The sequence below is a fragment of the Pteronotus mesoamericanus genome, unplaced genomic scaffold (genome assembly GCF_021234165.1).
Source record: "Pteronotus mesoamericanus isolate MK-2021 breed Mesoamerican mustached bat unplaced genomic scaffold, CSHL_Meso_final scaffold_1186, whole genome shotgun sequence".
Classification (NCBI taxonomy): domain Eukaryota; kingdom Metazoa; phylum Chordata; class Mammalia; order Chiroptera; family Mormoopidae; genus Pteronotus; species Pteronotus mesoamericanus.
In genome coordinates this window covers 16,226,847-16,241,332 of record NW_026555302.1, presented here as the reverse complement: position 1 = coordinate 16,241,332, position 14,486 = coordinate 16,226,847, and the positions used below count along the sequence as shown (strand labels likewise).

General features: G+C 59.1%; 1 protein-coding gene and 5 non-coding genes across 7 annotated transcripts in view; 4 read left to right on the top strand and 2 right to left on the bottom strand.

Moving 5' to 3' along the window:
* The window catches only part of LOC129082081 (low affinity immunoglobulin gamma Fc region receptor II-like), a 53,122-nt gene that overhangs the window by 1,910 nt on the left and 36,726 nt on the right, over positions 1-14,486 (top strand). The window contains exons 4-5 of one of the 2 annotated variants that reach the window (XM_054587850.1): positions 5,513-5,767; positions 7,186-7,771. In XM_054587850.1, the coding sequence (XP_054443825.1) occupies positions 5,513-5,767; positions 7,186-7,373 (443 nt within the window). In that variant the 3' untranslated portion in view covers positions 7,374-7,771. Of the gene's footprint in view, positions 1-5,512; positions 5,768-7,185; positions 7,772-14,486 lie in introns of those variants that run through there. The other variant, XM_054587849.1, reaches the window with a different exon arrangement.
* Positions 9,421-9,491, bottom strand: TRNAG-GCC (transfer RNA glycine (anticodon GCC)). Its single transcript has one exon. It is a non-coding gene; the product is annotated as a tRNA-Gly (tRNA).
* Positions 10,915-10,997, bottom strand: TRNAL-CAG (transfer RNA leucine (anticodon CAG)). The gene has a single exon. It is a non-coding gene; the product is annotated as a tRNA-Leu (tRNA).
* TRNAG-UCC (transfer RNA glycine (anticodon UCC)) lies at positions 11,498-11,569 on the top strand. The gene has a single exon. It is a non-coding gene; the product is annotated as a tRNA-Gly (tRNA).
* TRNAD-GUC (transfer RNA aspartic acid (anticodon GUC)) lies at positions 12,198-12,269 on the top strand. The gene has a single exon. It is a non-coding gene; the product is annotated as a tRNA-Asp (tRNA).
* On the top strand, positions 14,223-14,296 carry TRNAN-GUU (transfer RNA asparagine (anticodon GUU)). Its single transcript has one exon. It is a non-coding gene; the product is annotated as a tRNA-Asn (tRNA).

Here is a 14,486-nt window from a genome sequence, read left to right as displayed (position 1 = left end):
TTAGCACCAGAAGTACCTTTTTAAAAAAGGTTTTATTTACTTATGTTTAGAGAGAGGGGATAGGAGAGAGAAAGAGAGAGAAAGAAACATCGGCCTGTGCCCTGGCAGGGAATTGAACCCAAGGCCTTTCCGTCCGCAGGCCTGCGCTCAGTCCACCGAGCCCCACCAGCCAGAGCCAGAAATAACTTTTTATGGGGCGGGGAGGGGGGGAGGACAGGAAAACTACCAATTACTGGATAGCTGCCCTTCCCGCCACCCTGCAACGAGCCTCCCCCCCCCCCCCCCCGAAGCCCCAGGTGTCTCGCTGCGCCTTCGCTCCCGATGTCGTCTTGCCCTCATTATTCCTTCCCGGCTCCGAACCTCTCCTGTCTGCAGCGTTTCCAGACACAAGTATGTCATGATATTTGCTCATCTTCTCTTGTTCATCTGTCTCACGCATATTTGATTGTTAACCCAGCAAAAGAACATAGAAAGGCAGAGGAAATTTCTTCCTTCCCCACAGACTCGACCTCAAAACCTACCCAGCGGCATCGCAGCTGCCTGTCTGGTCTCTGTGTCTCTTGCTGGCCCCTCAACAGCTGGTGGCACTTTTGACTTTTTTTCCTACAAAAATATAAAAATTGAGATTTTATTTATTTTCTTCCCATTTTTAACCCATTTTTACTTTTCAATTACAATCGACGTACATTATGATGTTAGTTTCAGGGGCACACCCAAGCGATTAGACATTATATAACTTACTGCGCGACCCTCCCGATGAATCCCGTACCCTCTGACCGCACACCCACAGTTGTCAGCGTTCCGCTGACGGCATTCCCGCTGCTGTGCTCACCACGCCCGGGACGGCTCTGTGACAGCCCACCCACACTTCTCGGTCCCCTTGCCTGTCTCGCCAGCCCCCCACTCCTCTCTCCTCTGGCAACTGTCAAAGTGTTCTCTGTACCTATGAGTCTGTTTCTGTTCTGCTTGTTTGTATATATTTTTTAGATTTAATTGCTGATAGATATGTATTTATTGCCATTTTATTGTTCATATTTTTGATCGTTTCCTTGCCTTGTCTCAGAGAAGATCCTTTTACATATCATACAATACCGATGTGGTGGTGATCAACTCTGTTAGCGTTTTCTTGCTTGGGAAGCTCTTTGTCCTTGGAGTCTAAGTAATAGCTTTGCTGGGTAGAGTAATCTAGGTTGTAGGTCTGTGCTTTTCATCACTTTAAATATTTCTTGCCAGTCCCTTCTGACCTGCAATGTTTCAGTTGAGAAATCAGCTGACAGTCTCCCGGGAGCTCCCTTGTAGGTAACAAACTGCTTTCTTCTTGCTGCTTTTAAGATTCTCTCTTTGTCTTTTACCTTTTACATTTTAATTATGATGTGTTTTGGTGTGGGCCTCTTTGGGTCCATCTTGTTTGGGACCCTCTGTCCTTCCTGGACTTGTTTGTCTGTCTCCTTCACCAGGTTAGGGGAGTTTTCTGTCATCATTTTTTCAAATAGGTTCACAATGTCTTGCTCTCTCTCTTCTCCTTCCAGCACCTCCATGATGCAGATGTTGGTGCGCTTGAAGTTTTCCCAGAGGTTCCTTATACTCTCTTCATTTTTTAGAATTCTTTTTTCTTTTTGCTGTTCGGATGGGGCATTTTTTGCTTCCTTATATTTCAAATCACTGATTTGATTCTCAGCTTCATCTGCTCCCCTGTTGATTCCCTGTCAATTATTCTGTATTTCAGTTAGCGTCTCTTTCATTTTTGACTGTGGTTTTTTTTTTTAATAATTTCCACGTCCGTCTTCACGCTATTGAAGTTCTCTCTAGGTTCGTCTCCTCCTCCCCTACGTTTACTGAGCATCCTCAGAACGGTTTTGAACTCCTGGTAGCCTCTTTGTCTTCATTTTGTTTAGTTCTCTTTCTGAGCTTCCATTCTGTTCTTTCATCTGGGGCCATGTTTCTTTGCCTCCTCATTGTGGCAGCCTCCCTGTGTTTGTTTCGATGTAGTAGGTGGTGCTGCCACATCTCTTGGGCTTGGTAGTGTGGCCTGATGTAGTAGGTGTCCTGCAGGGTCCCGTGGCACAGCCTCCTCAAACACCCAGCCTGGGCACGGCAGGTGTGTGCCCTCCCCGCAACGTGCCCCGCGCGCTGTGGGCTTGGTGCCCGAGGGCCGCCTGTGGGGCCCCTGCTGCCTGTCTCCGCCGGGCCAGAAACCAGAGCCGGGGATCGGGTTATAATTGCGCTTTCATTACTGTCAGAGGCCAGCGGCCCGAGAAGGTGCCGGAACAAACCCTCACGTCCTGCTCTCCTTGAGCTTTAGGGAGGGCATTTATGTAGCGGGAACACGGGCGTTTGGGAGGGGACACTCCCCGCGGGGCGTGGCCGGCGCGCTGTTTCTCTGGCGCAGGGGCTGCGCGGCTTCTTTCCGCGCCGGCTCCTTTGTCGCGCCGTCCTCCCGCCACCTGCGCTGGGATTTCTGTCTCCCCGGCGGGGGCGGGGGGAGCCTGCAGTTCGCAGCCCGGAGGTTGTGTGCTCTCGGCTGGGGAAGTGAAGGTCTTGTGATTCGGCAGCTCGCTGTAAACTACTCAAACTGTTTGGCCCCCCTTAATTTTCTTGCCTTGGCTTCCCCATTCCGCGTGCCCAGGAGTTCTCCCCGCTCCGCACTGCCCTGTTGCAGGCACACAGGGGCGCGCAGCACCCTCCTGTTGTGACCGAGACTTGGGCGCTGCTGGTACAGCACTGGGAGGGATTTAGCCCCAGGCCAACGAGCTGTACGCACTGGCTGCGCCCCTGACCGCTGCTGGGGACCGGCTGTGCGGGGGGGGGGGGGCCACGGGGCAGGACGCACTTCAGCCGGGCTCTGGCACCCGCTGCGCCCGCCCTGTGAGTGTGCCCCTTGGGGAGGCGGTTGGGGCCTGAAACGGCCCACTGGGTGCGCTGGCTCCGGGGCCTCCTGGGAGGCGCAGGCCAAGGTCAGCCACCGCCCACGGTCCATCCAGGGCTGCTGGGCAGGAGCTGCAAAGCCACCCTCAGGCGGCTGGTCCTTGTGCTGGGCTTGCGGGTGCCCAGGTGAGGCGCAGCTGGGACCCACGGCCGGCTCTGCTGGTGCTGGGCCTGGGGCCACTTAGGAGGAGGTGCAGGGCACGCCCAGGCCAGATGTTGCTTGTCTGAGAGGCTTTAGCAAAATCTGAACTATGATCCAGGACAGGCCATTTGTATGGAAAAGTCACTGGGAACAGCGTGGGTGGGGCGGGGCCTCGGGGAATCCGCAGGGCGAGGGGAGCAGTGTGATCCGGGCTGAGCGAGACTCGGTCGCAGGCTCGGTGCCCGGCGGAGCGGGGGCGGGGCGGGCTCGTCGGAGGAGCGCCGGCCTCCGCCAGAGCCGCTGTCTGGGAGGGGGCTCTCCCTCAGCTGTCACCCGGCTGCTGACACTTCTGCTCCTCCCCTCGTGTCCGGCTGCCTTGCAAGCTGCTACCCCAGCGCTGGAGTTCAGAGGGAGTGAGTCCACGTGAGTCCATGTGTGGGCCCTTTAGGAGGAGCTGCCTGGGACTCCAGAAGCCTCAGCCTCACCCGCAATCCCCCGTGGTTTTTACAGCCAGAAGTTATGGGGACCTGTTTTCCTGGCACTGGAATCTTGGGCTGGGGGACCAGTGTGGGGCAGGGACCCCGCCCTCCTCTGGGGGGCCCTTGCAGCCAGGACGTCCCTCCTGATTTTCACCTGCCACACATGGGCGTGGGGCCAGCTGGTCCCGTGTCTCCAGCCCTCTGGCCAGTCTCAGTGTAGTTTCTCCTTTAATCCCCTGGATGCACAAGTTCCATTCAGCTTAATTTTCGGTGGTTATGGATGATGGTTGTTCTGTAGCTTAGTTGCAATTTTAATGTGGTTGTGGGAGGAGGCAGACCACATTTACCTATGCTGCCATCTTGCCCAGAAGTCCACAAAAATTGGGATTTTAAGAAACTGGGGCCCCGCCTGCTTGGCTCAGTGGTTTGAGCACCAGCCTGCGAACTAAAGGGTCGTCGGTTCAATTCCTGATCAGGACACAGGCCTGGGTTGCAGGCCAGGTCCCCAGTAGGGGGCGCACGAGAGGCAACCATGCATTGATCTTTCTCTCCCACTCTTCCTCCCCCTCCCCCTCTCTAAAAATGAATAAATAAAATATTTTTTAAAAACCACGTGGATCTGAAGGGTTGTTAGAGCAAAACTGCCTTGTCCCATCCCTTCATTGTACAAAGAAATTAAGCCCATGAGATCTCAGAGCCCAGAAGTTAGTGGTAAAAGCCAAAATCAGAAGCCTGACTTCAGATTTCAGTTTCATGCTGTTTTATCAACTATTCCTTGTTTTGGGCCTGGCCGGTAGCCCCGCTGGTTAGAGCATCATCCCAATGCACCAAGGTTGTGGGTTTGATCTCTGGCCAGGGCACCTGCAAGGAGCAATCCATGAATACAGAATGTGATGTTTCTCTCCCTCCCTCTCTCTCTAAAATCATTAAAAAATGAAAAACAAAACTACACCTTCTCTTTCATTTTCAGAATATAGTTTTCTTAGAAGTTTTAATTTAAATAAGGAATAATAAATTAGAGTACTTATTTCCGTAGTAATGAGAGCAATTGGATTTTCCTCTAGAAGGGTTTTTTTTGTTTTTGTTTTTGTTTTTTGAACTATCCCTTATAGACTTGTCCTCCAAAGGCCCCGGGTATGACTGCTGTCCGTGAAGGCTGGGGCTTGGGAGCGGGCGTGTTTGCTGGCTGGGTGGCAAAGGCGGTTTTACGTGTAGAAGCCTGTTTTAACTCTCCTCTTCTTCGGAGCCACAACTGAATCTGACTTCAAAAGGCCGCAGGTCGTCCCTGCTCCTGCAGGTGGAAGGTCCCACTCAGCGGGGCAAGGCCTTCCTGGGGCTCCTCTGGTCCCTTCCTCACTTCCCAAAACCTTTTCAGCAGTTGCCGCTGAGTCGGCCATGCCCGGGCCATAAATGCTGTGTCTGCACAAACGGAAGGTTTCAGGTCCTGTTCTGGAGCTTCCGCAGTGGCTGGGCCGCGCTCGTTTGCCAGCTCCCGAGCGGCGCGTTTCATTCCTGCCTGCCTCGCCCCGGCTCCCCCGGGCGGTGGGTTCCTACGCTTTACATTTGAAACCTCTCAAGACTTCTGTCCTTCAGGGGTCCTGCAGACTCACAGGCAACCCCCGGGTCCAGTGTTGTCTCTAGGAGAACGCGCGCATCTGCCGGGAAGCATGTTTTGTGGTTTTTTTTTTTTAAAGATTTTTATTTATTTTTAGAGAGAGGGGAAGGAAGGGAGAAAAAGAGGGAGAGAAACATCCCTGTGTGGTTGTCTCTTGGGAATCGGACCTGTGACCCTTGGTTCACAGGCTGGCGCTTGGCCCACAGAACCGCGCCAGGCAGGGCCAGTGGCTTTCATTCCCCGTCGGAAACCTCTCACCTCTGAGAGTCATGCAGCCCCAGGCACGAGGCTGCAAGGGCCCCGGGGTCGAGCCTCCGCCCCTTCCCCTCCCTTCCCCCTTGTGTCTTCCAGGCTGGCTGCTGCTCCAGGCGCCGCGCCTGCTGTTCCAGGAGGGCGAGCCCATCACGCTGAGGTGCCACAGCTGGAAGAACTGGCGCCTGTACAAGATCGTGTTCTTCCAGGACGGCAAAGCCATCCATTTTTCCCCCATGAATTCCAGCTTCTCCATCCCACAAGCGAACGGCACTCACAGTGGCGTGTACCACTGCACAGGGTTCATGGGGCAGACGAAACACTCGTCCCAGGCTCTCAGCGTCGCTGTCCAAGGTGGGAGCCAAGGCTGTTCAGGAGCTTCAGGCCTGGACAGATGAGTCGGGTGGGCATCACCGGGAACCCTCGGGCGTCAGCGACCTGAGTGCTGGGCGGCCTCGCGGCCTGGTCCCAGCCCACTCCTCAGGGACATAGAAATGGCGTCATTCACTTGCAGTTTGAGCTCTCAAGGGACAAAAGCCACCCATCTAGCAGGACGTCACCACCCTCTCTTTCCCCCGATCCACCGCCGCATGTCCCTCGGTCTGTAGGCCGCAGAGGCTCGCGAGCGTCTCCCCACAGACCCTCTCAGCTGAGGCCCAGCGCACGCTCAGGGCAGCCACGGGCATGGCGGTCTCTCCGCCCAGGGAGAACCAGGCGGCCGTCCGTCCGTCCTTGAGCCGTGGCGCGCTGTGGCGTCGCGATCGTGCCCTTCAGGAGGCACTGACGCTATTGCCGCCCGGTTAGTGCAGGTCGTGCGCCCCGCCCAGGCCTGGGTGCGGGCGGTGGTGCGCGAGGTGCTGCTGATGGGGTCTGTGGGTTCCCTCGTGCACTGTTCCCCAAAGCCCGCGCCCGCCACGGAGCTCCTTGCAAGGCTTTCGTAGTGACGGTGGACGCAACAGCCCCGAGAGGCCGTTTTATGCAGAAGACGTTCAAGCTCAGTTTCTCGAGGCATTTGCCAAGCCTGCGTGGCCACAGAAGCCTTTCCTCTATGACTTTGTGGGGGAGGAAGAAAAATGTCCTCTACCCTTTCATCTGGCCCGATAATTAAATTGACACGAGACAGGTTAGCAAGAGAAATCGAGCAAATTTAATTACATACGTCCCTACGGGAAGCCCAGAGAGGGACATACGTCCCTACGGGAAGCCCAGAGAGGAGGTTCGCAGGCGGAAGGGGACAGGAGGGGTGGAGGCCACTGAGAGCTGAGGGTGAGGCGTGACACCCTGGGGCTCGAGGGAGGAGGAAGGCCACTGCAGGGTGACAAGAAGAGCAGCTATTTGGTGACCGGTAGTTTTCCTGCCCCCTGATAGGCCATAAAACGTTATTTTTGGTGATACCTCCTGTCAGAGGCAAGGCCCCTCATTTAAATTCTTTAAGGGATGAGCCTCTTGTGACCTGCAGAGTCTTGACCGCCTCCAGCTGCAAACAATCCCCGTGCCAAAGTAGCACACGTTGGGGGGCTGTTCTGAACCCCTTCGACTTCCCCTACGGTCCCCCCCACATCTGTGCACAACGTTAGGCATCGGGAAGTGCTCCCTGCGCTTCCTTTAGGAGCCTCAGAGGCCAGAGGCGCCCGCAGACTTGGGTCTGTGTCTGCCTGGACCTCAGCCCCTCCTTGGAGGACTTCCCGAAGGGAGCTCTGGGGCCCGACGGTGAACCCCAAGTTTCTGCCCTAACCACTGTCGTTTGCCCATCCCTCTGCCTCTTGCGGTAGGTCCGGTGGTTCCATCCATCTTGCCGCTGTTGCTCCCGTGGGCCCAGATTGCGTTCTGCCTGATGATGGGACTCCTGTTTGCAGTGGACACGAGGCTGTATTTCCTCGTGCGGAAAGAACTCCGAGGCTCGATGGAGCACCCGAGGAATGGCCAAGTCACGTGGAGCAAGAGCCTCGCGGACACATGACCCCTCCTCCCACCGCGTTAGCGCTGCGGCGCCTCTTCGGGCCAGACCTGTCGCCGGGCGGGGCCCCTCCCAGACAGTGGCCTGGGTGGAGGGGCCCCACAGCACGGGAAGGGCCTGTGAACTGCAGGGCTAAACGCACCGGGCGCGCCCTGCCAACTTCCTGCGGGTCCAGGCAGGGCCACAGCCACCCAGCTCGGTGAGAACCGGCGACGCCTGTGCTTTCCCACGTCCCAGACCGAGGCTCCTCCCGTCTGCAAAAGCTCACCGAACCCTGCTTCTGTTTTCCAAGTCAATCCACGGGGCCGACCACTTCTTTGTACTCTAGCACCACTAGCCCCTCGGCTGCCACTGTCTCTCCCTTTTGTGGCCACGACAGGCCCCCCCCCCCCCGCCCCCCGCCCCCCGCACAGTCTGTCCTCACAGCCAACCCTGACCTTTTAGAAGGGTGTGTTTATCTGGCACTTCTTTGCTCAAAACCACGCAGTAACTTCCCCTTGCCCTGAAAACGCTAAAGCCTTTGCCGTGTTCTTAGGCGCCCCCGCCCTCCCCTTCCTCCCCTCTGCCCCGCGCCCCCCACCCCACCCCGCGGCTCCCTGCCCCCTTTTTTCAACACGCCAGTTGCGCTTCTGCCCCGGCCTTCGCCCCTGTCCCTGGAGGGTCCTTTCCTACACACACCTCCTCCGCGAGGTCTCCGCGCTCACTCAGTATGATCCCACCCTCCACCATCCTCTTCCCGGCTCCTGCTTTGTTTGTCCTCGTTGTATTTATCACCCACGGCCGGACTGTGTGGGCTCCTGCGTAAGAGGTCGTCGTCTAGCCCTCCTGCGGCCAGAGTGGGGGCTCCAGGCGAGCGGGGCCTCTGTCTGTTCTGTCCACTCCTGTATGCACTTCGGGCCAGGCTCAGCGTCTGGCACATGATAAAGAGCTCAATAAATATTTGTGCAGTAATTTCTTTAGTACATGGGGAGAACTTTAAACCCACCAAGTCCTTCGACATGATGTCGTCTAATCTCCTCGTTTTAAAGTCGAGGGAGCTGGGCCCGATGCTCCCAACGACTTGTTCGAGGGTATCCCGGTACCTGTGGCACAGACCTTCGCGCACACAGCCTGGGATCCTGCCGCACAGCTGGCTCTACCCTGCCTCTTGCGTCCAGCCCTGGGGGCCCCGCGCCCACTGCGCCATGGCTGTTTAAGTCATCACTCCGATGTCTGGTCCGTTTCTCAAGATGCTCCAGCTAAGTCCCTGAACGTGAATAGGTATGTTGATATGTGGCCTCCGAATGAGCAGGTAGGGCAGGGAGTGACACCGGAACAGTGTGCTGCGCAGTCCGTGTCCGGGTTCACAGGGGCTGGCTTCTGGGCTCTACCTGGAGGGGGAGGGGGGGGGGCTGGGTGGGTAGGTGGGTTTTTGAGGCCGCCGAGGGCTCGGGTGGGGGCGGGGAAGGTCGGGGAGATGGGACGGGCTGTCCCTGGACAGGCCGGGTCCTGGACCCCAGGCCAGGCCACCTTTCCTCTTCCGAGTTGGGGCCCTCCTCTCGCACGCCCTTGGCCAAAATGTCCCGACGGTGCCACCCAGGCCCGTGGACCCTGAGAGTGAAGGAAGTTAAAGCTGGCAGCTTAAAAAAAAAAAAAAAAGTGCGGGATGCGGGTTGGAGACTTCGGCGGGGCGGCTGCGCCCCTGTCCTCCGCCTCCACCCTGGGGTCCCCGAAGCGTCCCTTCGGCCTCCCAGCGGACGGTGACGCCAGGCAGGACCCCCGCGTTCAAGCGGGACGTCCGGGCTCCGGAGAGAGAGCTCGGGGCCGCAGGCCTGCAGGGTCCCCCCACAGGGGTCTTGGCGCCAGAGGGACCAGGTCCCCGAGCCCCGCGGGCTGCTCTGTTCTCACGCTGCCACCTCTCCTCGAGAGCCGCGGGGCGGCGCAAGGTCCCCGCTTCCCTGAAAGCGCCCCAGGAACGGAGAGGCGAACCGGTTCCGTGTATCTCGGTGTCGAAGTTACACTGAAAAGGGGAAGGAATTTAAAAAAACCCAAAAACAAGGAACTGCCTGTTTGCATTGGCCGGGAATCGAACCCGGGCCTCCCGCGTGGCAGGCGAGAATTCTACCACTGAACCACCAATGCCCACGTCACACAGCGTCTGCAGGCTCGGTCTGCTCCGCATTCCTGTGCCCAGCGTCACCCGCGGAGAGGGCCGGGCCGCCCCGCCCAGCCCCAGTTTGCAAAACGGCCAGTCCGTTTTCCCGCCCAGCGGCGCCCAGACTTGAACAGGAAGCAGCTACATCCGGTGGGATTCGCAACAGGCTCCCGAGCTGCGCGGCGCCCCCTTGCGCGCTCGCCCGGCTTCCTTCCCGCTCGGATGGGCGTGTCGGGGGCACGGCCCGGGCGCGTGCCCGCTCACCGCGTCCCGTCTGCGGGCTTGCGGAGTCCGCGGGGCTCACCGCCGGGGACGGCACCTCGACCCCGTGGCCCAGGTCCCACTGCACTCGCTGTTTTCGCGTCTCCTGCGAGCGCGCCGCCGCCGTTCGCAGCCCGCGTTTAGCAGTTTAACATTGTAGGTGCTTGTCCTCACCCTTTGGGACGGTGTGAGCCCGGGGTCGAGGGAGCCTGGTGGGAAACAGGGGCCTGACGGCCCCAGGTCATCGCCAGGCCGCGCGGGGACGGAGGGGGTGGCCCCGCGCTGGTCACCCTCGCATGCACCCGAGACACCCGGGAATCTCCGACGCGGGCGCCGAGGCCTGAGGTCTGCATCATGAACAAGCCCCGGGGTTCTGCCACTGACACAGCGGGCCTGCTTCCGTCTCACTGAGAGCGAAGGCGGGCGCAGGAGCGCCCGGGCGCATCCCCAAGTTGCACCTCGTCATCGGCAGCGCAGGCAGCGCGGCAGCCTTCCACTAACCAAGTAAAGGTCCGCCCATCCTCCCTCTTGGGGGCCTCACGCATCCAGTCCATTTGGCTCTGCGGTCCGCCCTCTTCCCAAAGGACGAGGCCCCTCCGTAGCCAGCGGCTCCCAAGGCAGAGGCCGGCCGAATCACGACTCTCCCCGCTTTCGGAGCTGCGGCGAAGCACCCGAGCGCGATATGGCGGTGGGAGCGGGAAGGTGGGGTGGGGAGCCTGGGGCTCCGAAGCCGCGGCCGAAGCGCGGGGCGTCCGGCCCGCCTCTGCGGACCGCGGGCCCGCGCTGAGGCCTTTTCTCTTGGCCCAATGGGTCGCCGGCCTGCTCTGGTGCGCCTGGCACAGAGACGAGGCTCCGCGCATCGCTGTCGAATAAAGAAGTGGATAAATTGGCTCTGAGAAGCCGGAATCTAAAGGGGAAAAAATATATTTTTTAGAGTTTCGGATAAATGTTAATCTCAAGTGATCCCTGATTTCATTACCTAGTCTCCTGCCTACAAAAAACAAGCACTCAGTCCTACTGAATATTCACAGTGCAGCGACGCGGAACGAACAGACGCGGAACGAACAGGTGGCGATCGATTCATCCAGAGTCCTTCCACTTCCCACACTGTGATTGGAAGAAAAAAGGAATCAATAAGAAAAGCTACCTTGTCAGGAGTGGGATTCGAACCCACGCCTCCAGGGGAGACTGCGACCTGAACGCAGCGCCTTAGACCGCTCGGCCATCCTGACACGCTGAAAACTGCTTTTCTTATTTAATTTTAAAATTGTTTTACAGAGCTGTGTCATGACGTCAGGTTACTTCAATGCCGAGGTTACTTATGCTTTCACATAAAATAGAGTCGTCCCTGAACTCCTTCGCCAAGCAGGGCAGATAAAACTGCCTCCAGCCCGACTTTCCTATTTCCCTCTGCGTCACCGCACCGTAAACGGTGGGATCCCTTTACCCTGGCGCCCCTTCTCGGGGTGGAGGATCGAGCCATGCCTGGTGGGTCCCCCGCCGGCGGCCTCCCTCGGCCCCGCCCCCCACACCAAACTGTCGTTGGCGTCCGACGCCCGTGGGGCTCGGTGCTGGGGCGCCACGCAGCGGAGACGGCAGGGGGCGCACGGGCGGGATGCGTCCCCCTGCGAGGGCGCCGAGGGGTCACAGACAGGGCACCAGGCAGCGAGTGTGGAGAATGAGCGGCCGGCGCTCCGCTCAAGAGCGAGAGCTCGGAAGTTGTCGCCGAGCGGCGTTGGTGGTATAGTGGTGAGCATAGCTGCCTTCCAAGCAGTTGACCCGGGTTCGATTCCCGGCCAACGCAACCGTTTTTCTTCTCCCGCCGCCTCACGTTCTCTTCCCTCTGTGTCGTTTTTTAGACGCTGAGCGGGGACGCTGTCTGTCCGCAAGGCTCGCGCGGCCACCTGCTCGGGCACCGCAATCGCCTAGCGTCCCAGTAAGGGCAGTGTGTTCATTGGCTTAAGTAAGTGGGAAATTTTAAGCGTACCCTCAGTTCTTCTCCTGGGGATTTTTAAGCGCGTTAGGAGCAGCTTGGGCGTATGGAGCCCATTCCTTCCATCTTCCAGTTTAGGACATGAGTCCGCACCAAGTTTCTCCCATGAAAAATTAACATCCGAGCTCAACTGTGTTGTGCGCAAGTGTAGCATGCCCACCGGTGCGAAGACTGCGCACGAACAACTCTCCTTAACGAGTCTGCTATTTCACATGCAGTGGGTTGGGCAAGATCGATTGTGGACATGGTCAGCCGCCTCCGCTGGCTCTTTAATGCGGCTGCTAGGAGTGCACGTTGCCACCCGCTCCCAGGCCCTTTCAGCGGCCGCCGGGTCTAGACGCCAAGAAAGCGCCTTCACCGGCAGCGCGCGCAGCAGAGCGAACGTCTGCAGACGCGCGGACGGCCTCGTAGGCGGCGAGCGCGCGCCCACTTCCCGCCGTCCTCGTTAGTATAGTGGTGAGTATCCCCGCCTGTCACGCGGGAGACCGGGGTTCGATTCCCCGACGGGGAGGCAGCTGGTCCTTTTTCTTTCCCCCTCCTTCCTCTCCCATCTCCAGAACTTTGTCTAAGCCTCCCTCTTTTGAAACAAACATTACTCTTCTCCCTTAACTCCAGGTTTTCTCTAAGGTCCGTCTTTCCCCGGAGAGTTTGGCGTAAGATGGGCGACAGACCTGGTGGGCGCGGCTTTGGCCCCGGCACCGCGGGAAACGCGTGCCGCCGCCGGCGGGCCTTTTCGTGCCCAGCCCCGCAGCACACCGGAGGGGAGCCCCGGGCGCCGTCCCCACCCTGGGCCCCGGACTCCAAGCCCCCGGGCCTTTCCTTGTCGTCTGTCTCGCGCGCCGGCGACCCGCGCGCTCCGGGGCGCGGGAACCGGCGTCAGGGCTTCCCCTGACTCGCTCGGGGGAAAGAGAGAGCCTTGAAGTCCGCGCCGGCGGCGCAGAGAAAAGTGGGCTCGCCGGCGGCAGGTGCCTGCTTTTACCGCCGGCGCGCGGCGTGCTCTCCGCTTCCCTGGGTTCGGCCTCCCGCCTGCCGCGCGGCTGGGCCGTCGCCCTGGACCGGCTCGGGCCCCGCAGCTGAGGCTCGTCTTCAAAGAGACGCTTTTCCTGGACGTCCTGGTGATTGATGCACGGTCCCCGCGCACAACACGGGGAGCCACCGACTCGCAGAGAAAGCGAAGGCCGCCCTGTGTTTAACCATCCTGGAAATCCTGATTCAGAGTTTGCTGTAACCTTCCCTCTGGCGTTTTAAAACGCAAAATTGGAATCGTGCTGTGCCTATGTTTCTTTTAAACCCACTTCAGTGTTTATTTAAAATGTGGAGATGTCTATACTCATTAGCTATGAGTCTGAAACATTATTTAACTGATCGCGGTGTGTCGCACCTTCCAGCTGCCTCCGCGAACGGTTGTGTCGTTTCCAGGGCTTTCGTCCCCTTCGGGGAGGCAGCTCCTGAACCCTCTGCTGGATTCACGCAGCCTGCAGCCTCTGGCTACTGTGTCCTCCCGGCCTCCTGGAGTCTCTGCCCGGTGGGCCCCAGGTCAAGGGTCCGCCAAGGACACCAGAGACTTATTTGCAGGTTTGGTTTCCCCGAACGAGGCATTTTCACTTCGCTGGACAGGGCCGAAGGCCTTGGCCTGCGCTGGGACCAGATGGCGGTGCGGGAGGGAGACGGAGGTTCCTGTGGAGGCTTCGCAGGGGTCTGGACGGGACCACCGAGAAGACGCGGCTGGTGCGCCCGGTGCAGCGAAGAACCGATGCGGCGAGCGGCTGGAGACGCCCCCGTGGGGGAGGGGACGTGGTTCGGGAAGCCTGTGGCCGTGAAATGTCCCAGCAACAAAGACAGAAGCGCCTCTCCGTTCTCTCGCAGCCCTCGGTCATCGGGGACACAGGCAGCGAGCGCGCGGGGATGATGTCGGAAAGGGGGGCTCTGCCCTCCGGGATCTGGATCCTCTGTGACCTGTGACCGTGGGGACGTGTTGAAGCCACAGGGATATCTACGGAGTGTGGGCGCCTCACGCACCGGCGGGACCCTTTCAGAACAGCCGGGGTAGACGAATAATTTGTGATATCACACTCCCTTACTTAGATTTTATATTTTGCTGGACGCCACTGGTATTTAAAAATGTTCACAATAAAAATAGTATGCGTTAATTCTCGCACGTGTACACAGGAATTCATAAATGGTCTAAATCGGCAAGAACTCTGAGCAGAACCCACAGCGGGGCGCTCGCCTGGGTCTCACCAAAGACCCCCGGTGCATCCACCCCTGCCGCCCCGTTTCTGGTCCTCCGGATCCCCGCAGGTGGCGGCGCGGGAGGAGGCCCGCTGGGCGCGCTGCAGCCGCGCGCCTGGCGGGGACCGCCCCCTGCAGCTCCCAAACCTTCGCAGCCGCCGCGGTTCCGGGACGTGACGCTACGCCCTGATTCTTCACTCAAGTGGCTCGGCGGCGGCAAAGACACTCGCCCGTCTCTGTGGCGCAATCGGTTAGCGCGTTCGGCTGTTAACCGAAAGGTTGGTGGTTCGAGCCCACCCAGGGACGCGGGCCTCCGTTTTGAGCCCCGGGGTCTCCACCCCGACACCCGCGGCCTCTTTTGGGAGACGCACCCCAGGAAGCCGCCGGCCCAGACGCTTTGCGGGGACCTGACCGACCGGTGAAGTGAGTGCCCATAACCGAAATCTGCGCCCCGGTAGCCATTCCGACCTTGCTTCCCCTCCACCGGCGTCTTCAA